This window comes from Opisthocomus hoazin, chromosome 5 (assembly GCF_030867145.1).
Source record: "Opisthocomus hoazin isolate bOpiHoa1 chromosome 5, bOpiHoa1.hap1, whole genome shotgun sequence".
NCBI classification, from domain to species: Eukaryota; Metazoa; Chordata; class Aves; order Opisthocomiformes; family Opisthocomidae; genus Opisthocomus; species Opisthocomus hoazin.
Genome location: NC_134418.1, coordinates 68,297,802 through 68,320,705, shown reverse-complemented (window position 1 = coordinate 68,320,705; position 22,904 = coordinate 68,297,802). Strand labels below are relative to the sequence as shown.

The following is a 22,904-nucleotide window of genomic DNA, read 5'->3' as shown; positions in this document are numbered from 1 at the left end:
GTGTTAAGTTACACAAGTATCTGTCTAATCAGTAAAAAATTCAGGCTGGAAAAGGTCTTTTAAGTGCTTACTGGAGCATCTAAATATGAGGTGTGAACATCACAGGAAAGCTATCTTGTTTGTCTGAAAATTAAGTTCATTTGCAGCTCTAATCATCTATAAAGAAGAAATGCAACTTACCTAAAAAAATGACAACAGAATAAATCTGACTTCCTGAACTTTCTGATTGTTCGGAGTGAAGAGGAAAACAGACGCCGTTGGTGCCATAGTAGTTCCTGAAAAATTCCTTGTTGCTCAGTGGGATAAAAGCAACAGCAAACCCAATTATCCAGATAAGAATCAAAATGGAAATTGTCCTGCATTTTCTGGGCTTCAAACACCTAAAAGGATAAACTATGCAGATGTATTTTTCCAAAGTCAGGTAAGTCAACAGTAAGACTGACACCTCTGTAGACAGAATCGCCAGCGATCCCACCAATTGACAATGAATACTGTCCATCCACAACTGAGCGTGCTTGTTGTATTCGCCGCGATATTTAAGATCAAAAGCTCCAATCACAAATAAATATATTCCCATCAGACAGTCAGCACCTGTGGGCATAGTGCTTAACATCATTATTTACACATCTGAATTTCCCATTCTCTGTGTATATGTATACACTTATAGATGAGTACATATTTATAAATCAGCTTATATATAAATACAAAATCAATATTATAGTTGGAATGCTATCATGAATTACAATTAAGCAGTATAATTCAGTTCCATTCCTTTATTTTTTTCCTTTTGTTTAATTATCATTTGGACTGATGGTCTATGTTTCATACTGGTTTCCAACCTGATTTTCTGAAGCTCACATAAAATTGATTTGCAAGTAGAAAAAGATATGGCTTCTTTTATAGAAATATTCTTGCAATCTTTTTGTTATTAGGTCTTACTCCTTTCGGTATTGACATTTGGCTTAAGAAAATTTGCTTTGAGTAGGACATCTCTGCTTGGATTCAAAGTTTAGTTTTGGTTTGTCCACCTTCTGCTAGTTCAAACTGATGCGCACAGCCTTCTGCGGCTGGCGAGGGAAGAGGGGCTGTCAACACCGGGCTGAAGGCTCCTCAGGTATTTTGGCTAGAAGTTTTTTACGGTATTCAGATTTTTCCCATGGTTAAACAACAAAGTTTCAAAATAACTGTCATGCTGTGTTTAGAAACGTTGTGATTATTTGATACACTGTTGACAATTAGCTTTCAAAAGGCAACTAATTGCATTTGTGAAACACCTGTAGACTTTCCTGTACTGAGGCAGAGTACTTGAGATTATGGTGACTGTACTGCCAAAGAGTTAATCCATAAACCTCTCTTGCTTTTAGGACTAAAATAAAAAAACCCTAATTCTGAATATTTCTATAGTTTCTATATTTGAATAAGTAGCCTTTCACTTGTGCGAAAAATAGAAGAACTGTCTTGAACACAACGTTTTCACCTGCAGATTGCTATTTACTCAAAAATTCATAGTAAAATCTAAGTTTATAGGCCGTTGAAAAACTTGGAATTTTATTTCTCCCTGCTGAAGAAAGTGTGAATTTGACACAATACCCACAACATTAAAATCATACATGAAACCCTTGGAATTTATCAACTGCCTGTTGGTACAGAACAAAAGCAGCATCTAACAAGACCTCCTGATGCATAGGGCGCACAGCATTTTAGATTGTCATTCGCGAGAACATGAAAGTTCACTTAATCCAGTGCTGGAAGTATGTCACTGTATTATAACAACAAATATCATACACGTGATGAGCAGATTAAAATAATAGATTTTTACACATGACATACTCACAGCAGAGAGACATTATTGAGATGGCGTGGAGCTTGTTCTCTGATCGGATGTAAGGCCTCATGCAGATAACAAAAATATTTCCAAAGCAGGTGATGGCAGATACGACCCAGACAAACACTCTCTGTATGACACTAGCTAAAAGATTCTCTAGGGATGAAATCCCATCAGTATTGGGTTTACAGCTGCGCACATGAGGGGCATATCCACAGTACTGGAATTTCTTGAAATATCTGATTGTGAGAAAGAAAAACAGAAAAGAGGTCATTCTAGCTTGGTTACCAGAATATCAAAACTCTCTAGTAACAACTCAGAAAACATATTCGGAAATAAGAGAGATTAATTAAAAACTGTCAAATTTGATAACTGCTTACGTGCTGCTTTTCATACATTTTTGTGTTTCATTATCCAGTATTCTGTAAACTGTAAAATTCAGACCAAAGAAACCAAACTGGAATTATCTACTTACATGTGGGAAAGGTTTCTGAGGGGTCTGAACATTCTTCTCTGGATGTTTGCAATTTCAATGCCCTCCAAGCTGCTGTAAACAATATACTCTCAATAAAAAGACAATGGAAACTTAGTAGTAAAAGAATAAGTTTTATGAGCGTTTAATTGTGTTTCTATGATTGTATGTAACTGGAGATGAACTTTAATTGCATCTAATCTGTCGTGCCTTTCAAACTTGAACAGAAAGTCCGCGTAAAAGCTGAAGTGGAATAAAATGAATTGCAGTTAATTCTAATAAACTCGCTGTTCTTCCAAAATCATGAAGAAGGCTCTTTTAGTGCTCTCAGCAGTGCAATCTCTGATTATGATGATGCCCTTCCAAAGTATTGTTCTACTGATGTCCTTTCATCATCTCTGGAAAAATAATAACTTGTTCCAATAGCAATATTTCACATATCTCCTCTGTTTTTTAACCTAGGGAGTGCTTTACTAAATAAACAAACCATTGCAGGAATTCAGTCTTCATTGTGTCAAGAGTAGCAGGAAGCTGGGACACAGAACACGGCATATAACGGAAAATGCTGGCTTTCTTGAGACTCATAGAGGGGATTTCTTATTTTAATTTTTTTTTTTAATATTTTGAAAATGGCACTTTTATTTCCCCTGCAGTGCAGGATCAGTAAAGTGTAACTGTGTAAGTTGTCCTTTTAGAACTTAAGTTTCTGCATTCTTCTAGTCCATCCCACTCACTGCTTAGACATGCAACGTGTCTGCTAAATTGCTGCCGGTCAGAGGTCTTTGGTTCTTCTTGTGGGGAGCCTTATCTGAAGTCACTGTTCAATGCTTTGAGTGCAATATTGCCATAAATGCAGAGCGTATTTAGGCATAAGTGGAGAAAGGTACCAGTCTTACTGGTTAGTTGCTTTGGGCTGGTGGGCAGTTTTGCTAGGAGACAGGAATAAAGCCCCAAATATGGAAAATTCTTAGTTTTATTCAAGCACTGCAGCGAATCCTGGGGTATGATTTCCCCAGCTGCTCTTACTATTTTAGACTAGGAAAGAGGCAACTGGTGGTCTGCAAGCTGAGTGCTGAAACATACAGCTTCCTACAGATCTGTCTCAAGATCTAACAACTTTCTCAACTTAAAAATATGGAAGGTCGAGGTCAGTCAATTGCACGAGTTCTTTGATGTTAAATAATAGATAAAATAGATGCTGTAGCCTGACTGTTAGGGAGGTAGTTAATTACTTTTTTCTGTGCTCAGCTGCTTAATTTCATGAAACTTCTGCAGATTGAATATTTTCAGGTTGTTAGGCATTTACCAAATTTAGTTGAATTTGGCCACTGGATACCAAATGACTGTAAGGGAGTGGGACTGATCAACGAAGGCATGTGCACTGCTGGCTGCAGCTCGGGGTCAAATCATAAACTCCGATTATGCTGCTGTCCTAGGAGACATCTCTTTTGGGATCTCCATAACCTTTTGAAATGGTGACTGCCAAGAACTAGTGCTGTGCTCTACCACACTGGTTATTGCAGATGTGCAGTGGCCTGTGAAATTGTACTTAAATCTACTGCAGGGTAGTTTCAGCTTTGCGAGATTGTCTCTGCACTGTCATGCAGTTTTAGGAAGAGCTCTGCTGGCCGAATTCAAGTTAGAGCTGCTGTGTTAGTGCACCCGCAAAAACTCACCCTAAACTCTTCAGAAAGGTTTGTAAAATTCATTTCCCCCCTGACACGGCAGCTGAATTGTACTTAGGTTACATTGTTCTTTTCATGGTGTTAGTGGTAAGAACAGAAATATGTCCCCAAACTTCTACATATACCAAATTCCTTTCAAACTTCTGTTTTTATGTATTCTAGAGGTACCTGCCCATGGCTTTAGTAGCCCCAACTGGACCTTACATGACCTTTAATCCCTGCAAACAAATTGTGCAAGGTCAGACTAGGGTTGCATTACTCTTGTTTTATAACAGCAGTAAGGACAATGTCCTTCACTAAGCTGAATTTATGTTCTCTTTTTGTTGGAAAAAATTTCCATTATGAAACTGGTATTTTTAGGAAGGAAAAATTTGATTATTCCTAGTAATTATTTTCCAGGCTTGAATTGTTGAGGAACATCGACATAACTATAAACTATTTCAAAGAGAGTTTCTTACAAAACATATTCTGGATCACATCCTTCTGAAGAACATGTGCATAATCACATAGAAAATATAGCTAAAATATAAAAACTTGATACTTACAGAGATTTGAGTTTAATTAGAAAATCAAACTGATCTATTTGTATTTTCTTCATTGGGTTGTAAGAAAGGTTCCTGTAAATACAACACAGACATAAGTAACGGTACATCTTCCTTACAGCTTGTTCTAAAAATAATCAATTTGCTTTTCCAGTTCTGACAGGAAGAACTTGTACAATTGGCAGTTCCAACTTCAAATGATGACATTCATTTAGCGTTACTCAGCTTGCTAAGCCAGTAGAAAGAGCAGTCGGATGCTTCACAGGCATTCTATGGCCACGTAGAGACACACACACACGCACAACTGCCTCCCCTAACCTGATGCTTAAGGGTTTTGACTATAGAAGTATTTAGTTATTAAACTTCCCGTAATTGTCTTTCAAGTTAAAGAGCCTAGCTGAACTGCATGCGTTTAGAAATAAATTACAATTGACTTTGCTAGCTGCTAAGATCTATATTTTTGTAATTACTTGTGTGAGTTCAAGCAGAGACAGAGGCAGTGGAATGTAAAACTAGACAGTAGCATTAGATGCTATCGCTCTGTGCAAGAGTGTTTCTAGGTATACAGCCCCTTTTTCTTCTCCCTATGACTTTTGCGTATGTTTTTGTTTTGATATTGTAACTAAAATGCGCAAACTCAGTAAACACAGCTGTACACACTTCATTGTTCCAGTGTATTGCGATGGATTCCAAGGATGCTGGAAAAGCACAAAAATGTTATCTCACATACTACCTCCTCTCCTCCAGAGAGGTCTTCAGTTCTGTGACTAGCACGTCTTTCAGGTTACGTGAGAAAGATTGGGGCTTTCCAGCAGCAGCGCTGGAGAATTTGCCTATAAACGCATCATGGGGGAAAAGAAATAATGTCTTTCTGGTTTTGTAATACCTGATGGTTTTTTAGAACTCTATCACAGGAAAAAAGCAGTTGCAAACAAGGCATCTGTATGATGCGCTTGCTTACATGTTTATGATTTATTTTTAGAGCCAAATCCTGATATCACATTAAACATTCCCATCAAATTATTGATTTCTCATGATATAGCTTGCATAGCTCATTTTGTATATGCTAACAAGATCTAGAAAAAGGTAAAATTTGAACTTGCTGTCTTTTGGGACATGAAAATACACATCTTATACAAAACTAGTCTGGGCAAAAATGTTATATACAATTACTTTTGGCGTAAGTATTTTTTAAGCAGACTTTAAATGATGTATATAAACAAGTGCTCTTTTCTTTCCCAGCATTCATGACAGAAAGCATCATATCAAATGAGTAATATACAGTTATACATAATAATAACAATCAAGAATCCTTACAGTTGTGAAAGGTCCTTTAGATCCTTAAATATGTACGGAGGAAGTGATTCAATCTTGTTGCTAGCCAAATCTCTGCAGAAACAACCACCCATAGGATACAGTAAGTTCTTACTAGGCTCAGTAATTTTACCAAACAGTTTTGCAATTTCAAGAAACACAGTTTTATTCTATTTGACAAGTATTATTTATTATATAGGTTATCAGAAAATTTGGTTTATTGTTTCATGATGGGTATTTTCTCACATGGGCTAACCAGTGCTGCATCTTTCCCTTAGTTCTTCTCTCTACCTGTCTGCTTGCTTTCACTAAGCACATGTTAATAACTATGGACAGAGGAGTAAAGGTCTCAGTCTGACTGAAACTGGCAAACCAGTCTAAAAGGCACTGTGATGATCTAAGATTAATTAGTATAATTCTATTCAGGGAACACAACAATGTCATGAGCAAAAACCCCATTATTATTGATACAGAGTATGTATTTTATCGACTATGACTTCCCTGTTAAATACACAGAAAAAAATCCTGAGGATGGGTGCTACCTCCAGAGCATGTTATATTAACTAGAATTTATGATAAATGAAGTTTGCAATATAAATTATAAAACTTTGTGACTTATTGTACAAGTAAGAAGAAATCAACTCACAATTCATCTAACATCTGGAGAGAAGAAAAGCTGTTTTCATTTAAAGAGCTGATTTTATTTCGTCTCATCACCCTGAAAGAATAAAACAAACTCATGCTGCAGCTTCTTGACAGCTATTTGGTTTTGGAGAAAACCTTTTATAAACTTAAAATTCTCCCTTCTCTGCATCTTCAAATATTTGCCTAATTCAATTAATAAGCTAATCATATCTAGAAGCTTACAATTTTACCATTTGATAAATAACTTCTGTTGTCTATACAAGCATGTATTTGTGTATATAAATATAGACACTCCCCCCCCCCCCCCCCCCGATAGGAGGCTAGTATAAATTTGTTGAGGGTAGGAGGAGGTTTAAGAGGGCTGGAAGGCTTGTGACCAAACCACGTCTTGGACACAGGCACACAGCTGTGCAACTTTTCCTTCACCCAAATTTCATCTGCCGCAGAGCTTATGCCTTAAATGAACATTTCAAGACCCGCCTGGACAAGGTCCTGTGCAGCTTGCGGTAGGTGACCCTGCTTCGGCAGGAGGGTTGGACTAGATGACCCACAGAGGTCCCTTCCAACCCCTACTATTCTGTGATTCTGTGATTCTGTAACATCCGGGATTTTAAAAGCAAAGAGAAAACCAAGAATATGGGTACTGTGCAAGAGTTAAAAACTGAAAATGACAGGTTAATGTGCAGCCTACTAATCTGTCAAAGAGTGGAAGGGATTTCCTGAAGATGATCACATCATCACTGAAGAAACTTTGGAGAAAATTCTAAATTTCCTAAGTCAGCCAATCCACCAGCCAATCAAACTGTTTAAAATGAAGAAACAAGCTACGTATTTGTATGTTTGCTGCCTTTTATGATGAGAGTTTTTCCTCTTTTTCCAAGTAAAATGTTAGAACAAAAATTTCTAAATCTGAATATCAGTCAAAATCGCTTCGGTGAAATTTAGTTGGAAGTATCAATGCTGAACTCCGTTTTAAATGTAAACAGTGGTTATTCTGTATGGCGTTCATTAAAAAGTAAGAATTTTAATTTAATCTTCTTGAGATCTTAATAGCCGTGATACCGAGGAAACTTTTATATTAGCTGTAATGCATCCCTTGACATATCTCACTCTGGCTGGCTAGCGTATCCTGTTACTCACAGCACAGTTAGAGTGTTGCAGGAGATGAAAGTGACATTCCGTACATGATGGATATGGTTACCTTCAAGGTCTCTGGGATATAAAAACAAACATTGATCACAAATTCAGACAGTTATTCTAAGGTAATTAAAGAAAAATACTACCAGAACTTTGTGATTGCACAGAAGAGGGTGGAAACCAGACATGTAATATTTCTGAACACTTAAGTGATGACTTCAGGTCATCAACCCTGCAGTGACCCAGCAGACACTCTGTAAGATCCAGCACTCCATTAGGAAAAGTGGCATTGATGTGCCATACAAAGACAACAAAATAATATTTTTCTAGTGAAATAAGATAGACTTACAGCCAGTTTAGTCTCGGCATATATTGGCACAGAGGTTTATCAGGCAAACGAGCAAGAGAATTATTCATCATCTCTCTGAAAAAAAGAGAAATAGTATAGCTGGCTATATATGCCAAAAATTACATTATAGAAAAAATTATATATATTATTTATAATATTTGCCAAAAATTGCATTATAGAAAAAAATTAATGTCTCATATTTGTACTTTTGAAAAAAGGCAGTCATAGCTTGATTTGTTTCTCATAGTCTTGAAAGTAACATTATTTTCTTAAACTTCCACATATTTTCCTGCTGGCATTTTGCAGAGCAGTGTTTTATCCTTATTTTTTTAATTACCACGTAAAGGAAAGGTGTTCAATGCTATTTACATAAAACATAGCGAGTCGGTAAAAATATTTTGACTATTCGGTCATAACCTGTAGCTTCTGTGGGTGAGACGGAGGAAGGGGGATACAGAGGGCGGTTTCCCTCTGGACTACAGGGAAGAGGGTCCTTCATCTTTGGGGCTGGAGAGGGCAGCAGCAGGTGATGGACTGGGTCCTGGGGAGGGAGACCAGGCTGCTGGCAGGGGCAGGAGCTTCGGGACCCCCGCCTCCTGCCCCATGGCTCTGGAGGACGACTGGCACCCATTGCTACACCTGCCACATCCTTGCCCTCTCAGTGGCGTTGTCTTTTTACCATTTTTCCTACCCATCTCCCTACACTTTTCCAGACGCTGCATGTCCACTGCTGCCAAAAGCCTTCTACTCCAGCACATTTTGCTTGGGGTAAGAAAAAGCCGCAGGTGTACTGCTGGCACTCCAGGGTGAGCAAGCACAGTCATTATAAAAAGGTTTATATATATACACGTATATTTTTATCTGCCCTTTCTGTTCTGTTCTTTTAAATAACACTTTTGGTTCTTATTCCATACTTACAGGAGAATAAGTGATTTGAGTCCATAAAATGTTAATGGCGAGATCCGATTTATCCTATTATTTTCAATTATCCTATAAATTACAGCAAAGCATGCATTAATTTTACAATTTTCTGCAGTCTTAAATTGAACAAGTGATAGAAAGTAACATACTTAGAAGTGGATTTCTTAAAAATTCCATTCAAATTACTTAAAAAATTAACACACCACTCCTTCGCAGGTCAGGGTATTCACTGAATTAATTTCCTTTCAGAAGAATTTAATTAAAAAAAGAAAAGGTTAGAGAACACAATTAATGTCAACTTAAAAAACCCCTGTGTTCTTGCGAGTATTTACAATTCTTTGATCAAGAAACTTTGAACGGATTCTCTGAAAACAAAGCAGCATCACGTAACAGTGTTCCACAGCAATCCAACAGTTCCAAACACAGAGAAAAATGTTAGGTGTTTTACTATTTGCTTATTTTTAATAACTTTACTGAGTCAAAATCGTGTTTCATTTTCATCTGTCTGAAAAACAGTGATAAACCAATATCTCAGATTAAGACAGTCATTTTGTGTGGGATGTTTCAAGCACTATTTACAGGGAAAGACCTGCTCCCCAAAATTCTTTTTACTGTTTTATAGTACCTGAGTTGTTTCGTGTATTAGTATGTAACAAAAAAATTACTCATAAACATTATTTAGCATTGTAGAAGTCATCAGTCAATGGAGCCATTAATGCCCAAGAACTACTTTCTGCTCTTACCAAAGTGAATTGGATTTTTACCTTGCACAGTGTAACAGCAGTTCCTTAGTTACTGTCTAGCATAAAGTACTGCTATGCACAAAAAATAAAAGCAATCCAAATATTTCTTCATCTTGCTTTAATTAGTCCTTGAGAAAATAAATGTAAAAATAAGAAAACAACATACAGCCATTCGAGTCTGTGTAGATCTTCAAAGACACCAGGCTTCAAACTGGTTATCTTGTTGTTACTCAGGTATCTGAAACAAGACCAAAGGTAAATGAATGGAATGATTAATTAGCATCATACATGTGAAAATGAGTTTTAAGATTTTTCCCTTGATGATTTATCAGCATACTGATAATTTAGCTATAATTTTTAATTAGGGTAATTTTTCATGCTTTTCTTTGAAAAAAAACCCCACTAAGGAAGTGAAAAAGCCCCTTATATGTGACTCCAGACTCTCTCTCCCCAAGAAAGCCAATTTTTTTGTGAGAGGGGCAAATGTGCGGGCTTGTGTCTTTCATAGAAATGCCAGAGCAAGGCAGGGCTCTCTGTGGTGAGGACTTTGGGAACAATTATGGTGAACATTTTGTCTTATCTATAAGAAAACACAGCAGGCTAAATATTTTCACTGTGTCACAGTTTAGGATCTTTCCAGTTTCCTTCTGTGGAGCGATTCATTCCATGAACGTTCCCAGGATCCCGTTCAGTCTTTGCTGAGGACCTTAGTCATAAATGTCGATACCAGAATCATGGGAACAGAAAGGCTTAGAAATGAAGGGGAACCGGTAATGTAAATGGTCTGGGAAGGTAATAACAGCAGCTGTAATAACAGATAAGCAACCACACTTGTGCGACGGAAAAATAAGAGGTACCACATTTTAAAATTTTCCATTTGAAAACACTGCAGAAACAAAAAACCCAACCGAACAATGCAATTTGTGTGTCATCTCTTTCACTGAGCATTTTCCATAAAAGTTAGAGGTACCTCTTAAAAAGCTGCTGCAAAATAAACAAAGAAGTGTTCTTTTCATTATTGGGACTGGTTACTTTTGTTTGCTTCTGTGAACCAAAATACAATGCTACAGAGTTTTCATCCATCACAAGCTCTCGCTTTTGTTTTACTCCTTTTTGATTCTCTCTGGCTTTCTGCAGGGTAACTACCACACCATCTCCTTCTTCCATTCTGCAGCTTTGAGGAATAGGAGTGAAGTATGGAGCCCACTAGTATTTTCAAGGTATTGTCCTGCCAGATAAACTTGCACTATGTGTGCTTTCTCAACCCAGTTGTTGAGTTAAGGATTTGGACCATCTTGCAGCTTCCTAACATTGAATCAAGTAAGAGAGAGATGTCCGTAGCGGCTCTCAGAGCTCTTCCCGGTGCTTTTTACCTCAAGGTTTGAAAAGCAATACTCACAGTTTGGTCAAGTTGTATAAACCTTTGAAAGCATGTTCAGATACAGCTCTGATTTTATTGTTCTGAAGATACCTAAGAAGATACAAAACCACCAACGATTAATTCTTTAAGCATGCAAAGTCAAAGCAAGCATAAATAACCAACTGAAATCTATCAGCTAAACTGAATGCACGTGTGATACTTGACAAGAAGCTGTCAAACTTGTTACACCTTAAATTTGATAATAACTATTTCACAGCTATAGCTGAAAAGACAGGAAAGGTGTTTTAAAAGAAATACACCCCCGCCCCCTGTGGAATTACAAAATTCATTCAAAGGGATGCTTGGTTTGCCAAGGTGAACAACAATGTGGTTGCTTGCGCTCTCCTGTTTTAGGTCCTAACCTTGCAGTTCTCACTTATGTGACCTGATCGTTATGTTTAGCCAGAACCCTGCCACAAGCAAAATTTTGCACGGCAAATGTCAAATCAACATGTATTTGTGAATTTTCTGTTTATGGTATCAGCAGATTTTGAAAACACTGCACTTTTAAGATAATATAGTAAAAATGTAAAACGAGTCTTACTAATCTTCTGTAAGCGAAAGAATACTAATTTTTTCCTTCTGTTTTTATCTACTTTGATGAAATAATGAATTCAAAAATATTATCAACTGTGAACATTAAATAATTTTCAAATAATTTTAAAGTGTTATTCTCTCAGTAACATTTAAGTATAAATACTTTTAATTAAATTACATTTAATAAAGCGTCCAGATGCATTTGTGTTAAAAAGCAGTAAGAAATCTGACATGGGCTTTTACAAAATGGGTTTGTGTCAAACGCTGCTCAAGAGCTTTTACAGAATGTAGAGCTATGGATCAGAAAGGTCTGAAATTAACATTAGAAAGAGGTGTTTTGAACAGATAGATATGGATGTATTTCTTCTAATGAAAACACGTCTTTCAAGACTTTCAGGTCACAATGGCACTTCACGCTGGGAGCACAAGATGGTGCTGCAGTACAGCACAGTTTCTGCAGAGGTTGCACTCCAATCACGTTTTCTAGGAATGTTCAGTACCTTGAATTGGTGACATAGGAGCCCTGCTCTAGACTTCTGTATTTAATTCTTAATTTCACCAATTCTATATGAAGCAAGCTTATTAAAGGTGATGATTTTTGAGCAACATACGTGCTACTCATCATAAAACATAACGCAGTATTGTGTTGCCATAACAATTTGTCGAGTTGGGGTATTATCAACTTGGTACCAGACATAGTTAGGAGCAAAGCCAAGTGCCACGTGAGTGGGCTTCCTGTGACAATGGGAAGTTTAAGTTTCCAAACTCTTGTTTTGTAGAATAAATGGACTAAGCTATTTAATTTCTTTTGGCATATTACTGTTCATTATAAATGTAACTTCCTTCAGAGAAAATAAAAGTTTAGCATTTCTCTGGTATAAAACAGTCAATATAAAAAATTTAAATATGCAGAAATTATGGTTTTTCAGAAAGAGAGATGTCAAATCAAGCTATTTGAGCCAAAGAGTTTACACAATTATATGAGGTACTGAAGGGTGAGACAGAACAGAATTTTGAGTATAAACCGAGGGTTGTCACTTAGATGTTAAGCTCTGTGTGTGTATGTATGTGAGTGGGAAAGGATGAATATTTTAGGCACTAAATAGACATTTTAGGTTGAAGAACTCCCTTACAGATTTTTAAGGTCTTGGTATTTCTTGAAAATGTCAGCAGAAAGTTTCCGTAGCAGATTCCTCTGAAGAGACCTGTAGGAATGAATGCACAGAGTAAAACTACTCTCTCAGCTTCCTACAGTGCTGCCGCTTTTGTTATTCTGTAAGAGCACCTTTCACACAGCTAAATAATAAAAGCAACATGAAGCCATCTGAACATGCCACATCTGTTTGTTTGAATATATGTGTCTATTTAAGCAGTAAGCCAAATTCTTTATCATCAAAAAATATTCTTCCATGTCCCCAGCGCAATGGACAAAACAATAGTTAAGAGTTTAAAAGATTGGAGTATAAACAAAACCACAGGGTTATTTCAAACCTCAAATGCATATAGACCTTATTTCCCAGTGCATGTGTCCCTATGTCCCTATGTTCACTGGGCACGGACTCCAGTGTCCTGTCAAGAACAAAAATCATTCAGGGCATGGTTGGATCAGAAGACAGCCTAGTCCAAAAGCCAGCTGAACCGACTCCCTGCTTTTTCTAAAGCTAGAACTGGGACATTGCTTTTGAACTCTTTGTTGACCCTGAGCCAACAGCCAATTTAAATATACATTTGACATTCCACATCAATCTTGTTATGAAGTATTGTGGTATTTGAGCATGGACCCAACAAGGAGAACCTCAGCCGCACGTGAGCGCAAACTGGTAACAAACAGAAAGATCCGCACCGCTGCTCTACAGGGAAGATCCTCGGATAACGACACGTGATGCTGCCCTCTGCTCACCACACAGAAGATGGCTTCTCAAACAGTGGTGTGCAAACTAAGAGTAATATCAATCATTCCCTCATCTCTTCAAATAGTGTGACTTACACATACGCGCCTGTATAATGACCCAGCTCAGATTAAATCCTTTTAAATAACGGCATATTCAGAAACATCAAGTGAGAACTAAAAGGATTTGTTCAAGCACATAATTCCACTGAGTTCAAGGTTATTGGCTTTATTGGCAAGAATACAGGCTAGGCCTGTTGGCAGGATCATAGAATAACAAAAAGGTCCTAAGCATTGTGTCTGAAAAAGAAACATTTCTATTGAAGTTTTCGTTAGATTTCCTGAAACTGTTGCTAGCTCAAGCCACTGTTACAAACATGAAACGAACACTTCATGCAGAGTTTTTTAGTTCCCTTTGTCTCCTTTTATGTAGGGAAAAGTCTGTACTTAAAACATTAAAGGACTTGTCAACAGGGAGACACTGTGCTTTCACTAGCACCAGCTGAGCCAACCGGTCATAATTACAAGGCTGTAGTTGTGAAAAAGTTGTAGGATTGATAGTCAAGCCTGAACAGAGTAAGAGACCACTTTTCTGCTCTACTTACATGATGGTTATGTTTGAGGAGACTGATGGGACAGCACCCAGTTTGGCAGCGTCGCAGAAGATCTCGAGCCCTTGGCAGGTACACACTGCTGGCACAGCACCAGCCACTGTGTGAGAACGAGAACATAGTTGTGGCAAAAGGTGGGATGAATGGTGTGATGGGATGGGGAGAAAAGAAACATAGTGTAACAGAGCAGTGGGCAAAGACAGACCTACCAGGCTGTGTTAAACTGAAATTAAGGCACATGTTTTTATGTAATTGATTTAGACCTGGGAAGACCCTAAGGATAAATATAAAGGGACACAAAAAGTAATGTTACCTCCTGACCTCTGTGAAAGAGCTCGTAAAAGCTCTTGAGCTTTAGGCTTGATATACCAAGAATCTGGCATGGGTTTTTTGTGGCTCTTTTGAAGATTATTCAGCCCTCTTCTATTTACTAGAATAAGCACAATTCTGTCCAGGTGAGAAAAGGATGAAAATGGGTCAGGGGGTCTTTACTCCCTTTCCTCTATCTCTGTGCTTTAAGTTAGTGCTCATAGTAGACAGCAGAGTCAGAAAATCTGTACAAAGGGATGGATGCTGGAAGAAGTGGAGAGGAGGTTGCAAGAATCATTTCATATACAAAGAAGTGAATTTGGATCACTCTGAAAGATGTGTGTTTCATGGTCTTTCAGTGGTATTAATATATTCAGATAAACATTTATATTGCCCTCCTAATTGACATATGTTTAATATTTCTGTTACAGAAAACGAACCACTCGAGGAACAGAAATTAGCTTCAATGCATCTGTTCATCTGAGACATTAATTCTGTTTCACTATAAATGAAACTGCACTGTATGTCTCTTTCTGAGAAGCATATTTGCTGTTTATTTCTTTCTAGGAATCATCAGTAATAATCACACAAATGGTTTCTGTAATTACTTACAGCACTCAGGTGTCTTTGTCTGAAATGCATACAGAGATCTCAGTTTATTGTATTTGTCCTTTGTATAATGTTTGTCAAATTGCAGAGACCATCCATTGTTGTCTTCTAATAAGAAAACCACAAATAGAAGACACATTAGAACAGAAATTGAAAGTAGAAATATCTTCACCAAATTTAGTTTTATCATCAAGTTTTATCTAAATAATGTGTTTTTTTCCAGAACATTTTGTGGACCATCAAATGCCCTTATCTTTATACAGCTGCCTAATCACACGTATGTACGGACATTATGAGCTGCATAGCAGGAACAGTTTATTATACTTTCAACAACATTTTCTGGAGCAGTTGCACCAAAAAGGTATAATATTTCACTTCAGAACTTTTTGTTTATGTAGGAGTTTAAAATGAGAGGCAATCATATTTTTCTACCTCCTTAAATGTGTGGGTTTGTCACTTTGTCCAGGAAAGCTCAAATGACTACTACAGCTCCCACTACTCCTCTCAGAGGGCTGTCTCGCACTGTCACAGCCTGTAATTTCTTTGCTGAAAATCTAGATGAAGGCCAAATGAACACTGCTTTCTAAGAGAATGAGTGGTGTCATGTAACATATTCAAGTCAGTATGTTTAAGTTAAACTTAATATGCATCTTCTTAAACAAAACATTATTGCGTCTTACAGGTGTGGTGACTGTGCATGGATGCCCTGGAACAGAGTGGTTTACGGCTATAAAGGTGAAAACTGAAGAGCAGACCTTTCAGTTCCTTCTCACAAATGGGGATTTCCAGATACAGCACTGTTGGAAATAACAACAGAGATCTTTCTTGCAAGTCTGTTGTATAGCTGATGTCTGTAAATTAACTGATCAGGTAACCACTTCCAAAACCGGGCGGGAAGACACACCACCCAAGAAAAAAAAAAAAGAAAAAAAAGGAAATTTCATTTGAAAGCTGTGATCTGATTTTAGTTTTATTAATTTGAGTCTGACCTCTTTTCAGCTTTGACAATGCCCACAGCCTTTCAGTTTAAAGCAGCTCATTTAATGAATACACACCAGTAGCAGAGATGCTCCTTAGGATGGCACTCACTAGCTGGTAAGCCAACCCATCAGTGATAACTAAAAACATTGCGTTGTGAGGATACCTACCGTCAAACAGCATTTATACAAGAACTCTGAGGATGGCTCTGCCTTGCTGGTCATTACAGTCTTAGTTTCAGTTTTGCAATATGCTAGCAACAGTCCTTCCCCTTGCAATTTTACATGGTAATTGTTTAGTTACAGTTAAATACAGTTCCTCACAGACATTTCTCTATAAATCTTTATATTCAAGTAAACATTACTACTGTATGGATTGCCTTCAAAATAGGCAGGGAAAAATAAAATATATTTACTTCTTTGCAACTTTTACCATTCTGAAATGGTGTTTCATTTTTCATGCCACATTACAACTCAATTGTTCTCTCAGCTAGGTAGGGAAATTACCTTAAAAGCATCTCCTGAAGCCTGGCTACGGAGTATCAGCAAATGGAGCCGTTCTGAGAGATGCCTGCCTCTTCGCTGCCTAAGCTGAAAAAATGTACTATACATGCTGATTAATAGATATTATGAAATATGAAGTAACTTCAGGCAAACTATCTATTATCTAGTTATTTGTTTGTTATACATAAATTGAAAAGATGGAAGATTCAAAGCAACCCAAAATCTCTGTCTTCAGGAATTGCTCCATTAAGAGAAAATACAGACGTGAAAAGTGACTTTTTCACTCGAAAATTAATGTGAATTCATTTATGCCCTGCAAGAATTCCAGCCTCCCGCCAAGAGAAGGCATTTAAGCATATTTTACTAACTTCCTTAAGCGCACCCGTTATGCTCTGACCCATTAGCAGTTTTGCCAGTTTAGATTATTAAGCCGATACCCCGAAGCATCCTCATGCATTTTGGACAAAACGAAAGGTGTTGGCAAACCTGCAGAAATATTGCTTCTGCCTGTTTTAAATGCTCAGCAGGAGTTCAGTTTTAGGACTACCTGCAACACGGAATCCCTAATTGATGAAGTGATGAGAACAGATGCTTTGCCAAGAGGTGAGTGACGCATCAACCCACTGCCCTGCAGTTAGGGCTGTAATCAGGATTCCCCTGTCACTGTTGCTGAATATTTAACTGGAGCACATCCATTGACTTTCATTTGCACGACTGGACCTGGCAACTGGGACCTGAAGAAACTAGTGGGAACATAATGTGTGCAGAGGGGGTGAGAATTAAGATGAAAGGAATCTTTCACTGAGGATTTTTATATAGAAGTTTGTGAAGATGTATAAAAAATAAGATTAATCTTGGAGTGTAGTCATACCAAATAAATACTTTGCAGTCAGGAATACAGTCTCAAAATATTTTTGGACTTTCTAATTCATAATTACAGTCATAGAAAGTTTTGGACAGCAAAATGCTTATCTGCAGATTCTGAATGTATAATTAAAAACCGTAAATTCTAATCATCCTGTAAGCCAATGAACATATGAAGTATCATTTTTCTGCATTTTCCCCGCTTCTGACACTAAAGAGGGGATAGATGAGATTTTGTTCCACTTTTTAATATTTTTAAAATGCTTTTCCAAGTGACAAAGCATGTACGAGAGGTGACCACTGCTGCAGTTCCTGTCTGCAGAGAAAAAGGATGAGCAGTGCCTCCTGCACTGATGGGAACGAGAGAGCAGTTCCCTATGCAGGGGAAGTTCACCAGCGTTTTCAAGGAAGTCCAGAGGCAGCTGTGCACTTCTGGGTGGCCACAAAAGAGAAGGGGGAAAAAACACAGAGAAGATGGATTATTTTGTACTGGAAGTATTCCAGTTATCTGGAGTTTCTGGTCAGTCCATGTTAGATAACGGGCTTTTCTCATGGCATTGATTTTTCCTGCCTTCTATTAGAAACACAAAGGCATATCTCAATATAACAAAACAAGTTATTCAAAGTTTTCTGACCTTCAGAAATCTTTGCTTTGGGCCAAACTTTGTGCTCAAGCCTGAGACAGTCTTTATTTTATACGAACTGTTTTGTCAAATCCCAGAAGAATGTATTGTGCAAATAACTATACTTAGTACAACCGTCCAGTGAAGCACTCAGTGCCAGAACTGTAAATCACTTGTGATCATTTAGAGTTTATATGGTGGGTTTGTGATCTGTTTACTCTCTGTTGAGACGAGGTTCTCCAAACACTTTAAGAAATGACTGGTAATAGTAGTGGTCCTGAAATCCTAAATCTATCGTTTGGGGGAGTACAGCTCAGATGAGAAATTGCTTTGCTGTGAGCCAGTTCTAAAATAGACTATGTTGGCTACACTTCTGCAAAAAAAGAGATCTGAGAAAACAAGGCATCAGCAAATCTTCCCCTACACGGGATAAGTGAAATAAGTAATTGTAAACTGGATTTATCTGACTACAGATTAATACACCGTTCCTTGCTGAAAGTTGTCAATTACCATTTCTGATAGGAAAGGAATGAGAAAGAGTATGTTAATCCTGACAAACTACGGATTTGGATAATCCTTTCAGTGACAGATCTGAGAAAACATCAGCTTTGCTTAATTAAAGACACATCTCTTATTTAGTATGGAGCTTATGAACAGGACGTTATCTATACGACTTTCCCCTTCTCTCGGCCACGTCTTCATAGGTTATTATGCAGAGAAATGATATCAGTTAAATGCATAGCACCCTAGAGAGACACTGTGTTGCGCTTTGATTTCACCTTTGCTGTTGGTGGTCATAACCCGTGGACGTATTTCTTTCTGCCGCTTGTTCAAATATACTTTCTCTTGCTATTAGAAATGACCTCAGGCTTTTCACAAAGGTACCTTTTAGTACAACAAGGAAAACCTGTGTCTTCCAGACAAGCAGCAATTGGAATGCATACAGATAAAGGAACAGAACTGCCCTTTTCCACAGTGTTGGGGCATACTGATACAGTCTAATAACTTACAGTAAGACCAAAAGCACACTGAGATTTTACAAAGCGGAGTGTTGCAGTGGCCAGAGCATTCAGCTCCGGGAGTGAAGTTCACAGCCCCAGTTTAGATACCAAGTGGAAAAAATGAAGAACCTAAAACTGGACACCTACCAGGCAAGGCAAAGGCAATTTACCCCACACCAAACTGTGTGTCACTGCACATTGGCTGTGTCCTGTACCTGCTGATTACAGAATCACAGAATGGCAGGAGTTGGAAGGGACCTCTGTGGGTCATCTAGTCCAGCACCCCTGCCGAAGCATTAATTACATTAATTGAAATGTAGCTTGCCTACTTATACGTGACAATGCAATCACAGAAAAATAGGCAGGAATAAGATTTACACTTCTTTTGGATGAGCTAGATTACATGCTTACACAAGTTTATTCTTGATTTTAAAATAACTTCACTAATCCAGTGCAACTTCTAAGAAAAATAGGCAGGCTCAAATTTCTAAAAGATAAATATTTTCTCAGTATTGCACCTTTATTCCTATGAAACACTTGTGGAGGGGAGTTTTCCAGCTTATATAACAACACTTACAATCTATATAGCTTAGTCCAATTTTCTATTCTGTTTTTCTCAAAGTATTTACAATTTTTAAATAAATGTGACAGAAAAAATTAAAATAAGCTAATAGCATGAATATATCTGTAAAACCTTGAGTTGCTTGAAAGTTCCCACAGCAGTAAGCCACTATAGTGGAGACCAGAAGAGACACAAGTTTAGTGAAATGTATAAATTCCTTTTAGTTATCAACAATATTTAAAGATCTCAATAACGAAATTCATTAAAAGCCTCCAGAAATTCAGCAAAGCTATCCCATTTGCTGATATTTTAACGTCAGTGTAAACCTGATTATTTCAGTGCCATATAGTGTGGATGAATGGCAATGACAGTGAGAATAAAATTTGGCCATATCTGAAAAATTTCAATGTGAAGCTTGAAAATCTGATCTTTTGCCAAGTATTTGCTACATTTTGAGCATGCTGCTGGAGTCCAAGTGTTTTCTTTTTACTTCATAAGCAGAATTTACCATCTAGGGCTCAAAACTGAATGGTGTCTCATACATTAAATCTCATATTTTAAGTAAGATGGAAAAAAATGCCATGGCAGGAACAGATGAGACTAACAATAACATTATTCATTATTAGTATTGATTTGAATTGTAAAGTCATCAAGCTATTCTGCACTGTGCTGAGGAAAAGGTGGGAAGCTCAGACCTTCCGAAATTTCTAATCCCTTATAAGCAATCTTGTAATATTAAAACATACATCTTTTATATAGATGTTTTGAAACATCCCATAGAAATATAGATTTCTGCTATGGAAACCTAGAAGATGATTTAGTGACTCTACAGAACTGCAACAGTTCTCTGTAAGTTTAGAGACCTTCAAAGAAACACATACAAAACCAGCATGACATCTGCACAAATTGTTATTGCTTTCTTCCTGTTGAATTTTATAGGCCCTTTTAAAAAAGAGGTAGTGTGTTATAACTTCTCAATTCAGGCAAGCCAGTCACCCGATGACTGCATGGCACACAGTAACATGAGGCCTGTGCTGTTAGAGGCAAATAGGTGCAAGACTTCAAACGGCTGCTCCCTGCCCCAGTTCTTTCAGAAACCTCTCTCTGTGATTTCCAGCCTATAAGCTAGACAGATCTTAATGAACATCTATAAATGAACTTTACAACTGAGGAGCTGAATGCTGCCTTTTGTTCGGAGACCTCTTAGGCCTGGGAGAAACACAATGGTAAATACATTTAACCAGTAAAGAACTCCTCTGGAGAGTCAGGAACATCCTAAATTAAATCTGCATGCCTTTTCTTGCTTCACTGGACTGGAAAAATGTGGCTATGACATTGTGATTAAAAAACAAATGCAGACACACTACAACCATTGCCCATCTGCCAAAAAAACAGTTTTGCAGAACTATCAGCAAAATTGTCTAGAAGCCAAATTTCTAAACAATGAAGAAACTTCTGCTCTCAAAATAACTCAGGCTACTTTGTTCTATTAATGACTCTACATAATTAAAGACCCTGCTTGTGAAAAAAAGATAAAATGAAACACCCTAGCATGGTGTTCCTTCCATTTCCCTTTTATTATTGCTAGTAAGTAGAGTGGGAGTCAAATAGGTAACAGCAGTCACTGTTTTTTTCATGCCCCATTCATGGTGAAACAGTCCTGTCTACATAGGTGCAAGGGATTAGGCCCAATGCACGTGATTTGTGTTTTGAAATTAATAAGAATTCTGGTGTTTGCATTTTAGCAATTCTTATGCTAAAATACTTTTTATTCTAAATATGACTTATACCTGTGCTATTTGCACATAATCATTTCCTCCAGAGATTTACTAGTAATAACCATAGAGTCTATTTCAACAACCAGTTCTGAGATGGAGCATAAGAGCTATTCAGCAGTGTGAAATGACAGTAACTCTAATTTTAAACAAAGCATAAACCATATCTACTGAATTCCCAATTAAGCTTAAGAAAAGAAGAAATAAGGCATTTATTTACGAGAGTTATTTATCACAGACTGCATGGCAAGATACTATATTTTATATCTCCTGTTTCTGTGATAACTTGCAGGAGATCACAACCTAGATTTCTTCATCTCATCTAAAGGGCAAAAAAAATAATCACCACTAGCACAGTCCTTCTAAACAGTCTTATCCAGTACTATTTAGGAAGGCTAGCATATGAGTCACAAACTTTTTTTGAAACACCTGAGCTTTTCATTAGGTTCCTAATTTAGGTAAGTTACGATTCTTTGCTGACAGAAGACGGTGGGAGCCTTTCCATTGATTTTAGTGGAGTCAGTCCAGGTCAGTTCTCACCAGGGTCAGCCTTGGTTCGTAAGACACGTTGTGGTCAAAAGACCAGGAGGTGTGACTGAAGATTTTATATCAATGTTATTTTTTGCATTCTAAATTAGAACAGAACATCATAAATTCAATAACTACATAGATTTTGACTGCACCTTTGGGTACTATCAAACCCTAATGGAAGTTAGGAAAAACTTTTAAATCTGAAAGCAGGACTCTTTATAAAGAAATGAGTGTACTTATACTTTACATCCAAGGGCTTTTCAGAACCTGTAACCACAGGATGCTGACACATAGTGCTAAATATACCAGACAAAAAGCAGTAGGGATTAATCTTGGACTTCCAGTCATATCATAAAATATGCTTTCAAATTGGCCAGGTAGGGTGTAAAGTCCAGAGTTTCCCCTGAAAGGAGAAAAGCTTAGTACCTTTTCAGATCTGATTATGTTTCTATATTTCCCTATTTACAACTTTGTACCAAACTAAATTCAAGAGCTGATGGGTGGTTTTGGAACAGGAAACTTGAGGTAAGCTACACTGCAATTTACTGGGAGGCTTGTCCCCAAGAACTGGCATAATATTAGCATCACATCTAATTTACTGTTAAAATGAACAAACCATGCTGACTGTCCAGCAGAATGGCTAGAATATTAGGGTCAATTGCAAAAAAGGTCTTCGAAGGTCACACAGGAAAATCAAATATTCAGTCTCCCAGTGGTGTAAAAATTAACTGCATTGAGAATTTCTTGCAGCACTTTGTAATTAGCACGATATGACTACAGAATGAGAACTGACCCAGTGAAGTATCTAGAACAACTAATTACACAGAAATTGTTAGACAGATAACACTACACTTTTATCACTGCATGTAAAAGTAGGAACATTTTATTCAAAGAAAGTTGACCCTTATCTAGGACAAAAGTTTGCTCTTTCAGCCCTCTAAGCAGATGGCATATCACAGAACTTTAAAAAAGAAAATTTGAAGTTTTAAATTCTAAACACTTCATGAGGGAGCAGATTAAAGAATCTTTTTTCGTCTAAAGCTACTCAGAGAGTTAGTAT

General features: G+C 37.4%; 1 protein-coding gene across 1 annotated transcript in view; it reads right to left on the bottom strand.

Moving 5' to 3' along the window:
- Positions 1 to 22,904, bottom strand: part of RXFP1 (relaxin family peptide receptor 1) — a 50,129-nt gene that overhangs the window by 4,291 nt on the left and 22,934 nt on the right. Inside the window, exons 3-16 of the mRNA XM_075421631.1 lie at positions 15,011 to 15,115; positions 14,084 to 14,189; positions 12,724 to 12,795; positions 11,033 to 11,104; positions 9,800 to 9,871; positions 8,888 to 8,959; positions 7,970 to 8,044; positions 7,624 to 7,695; positions 6,485 to 6,556; positions 5,842 to 5,913; positions 4,528 to 4,599; positions 2,301 to 2,372; positions 1,835 to 2,064; positions 181 to 591 (exon numbers count right to left, since the gene is read on the bottom strand). Coding sequence (XP_075277746.1) covers positions 181 to 591; positions 1,835 to 2,064; positions 2,301 to 2,372; positions 4,528 to 4,599; positions 5,842 to 5,913; positions 6,485 to 6,556; positions 7,624 to 7,695; positions 7,970 to 8,044; positions 8,888 to 8,959; positions 9,800 to 9,871; positions 11,033 to 11,104; positions 12,724 to 12,795; positions 14,084 to 14,189; positions 15,011 to 15,115 — 1,575 coding nt within the window. The remainder of the gene's footprint in view (positions 1 to 180; positions 592 to 1,834; positions 2,065 to 2,300; positions 2,373 to 4,527; positions 4,600 to 5,841; positions 5,914 to 6,484; positions 6,557 to 7,623; positions 7,696 to 7,969; positions 8,045 to 8,887; positions 8,960 to 9,799; positions 9,872 to 11,032; positions 11,105 to 12,723; positions 12,796 to 14,083; positions 14,190 to 15,010; positions 15,116 to 22,904) is intronic.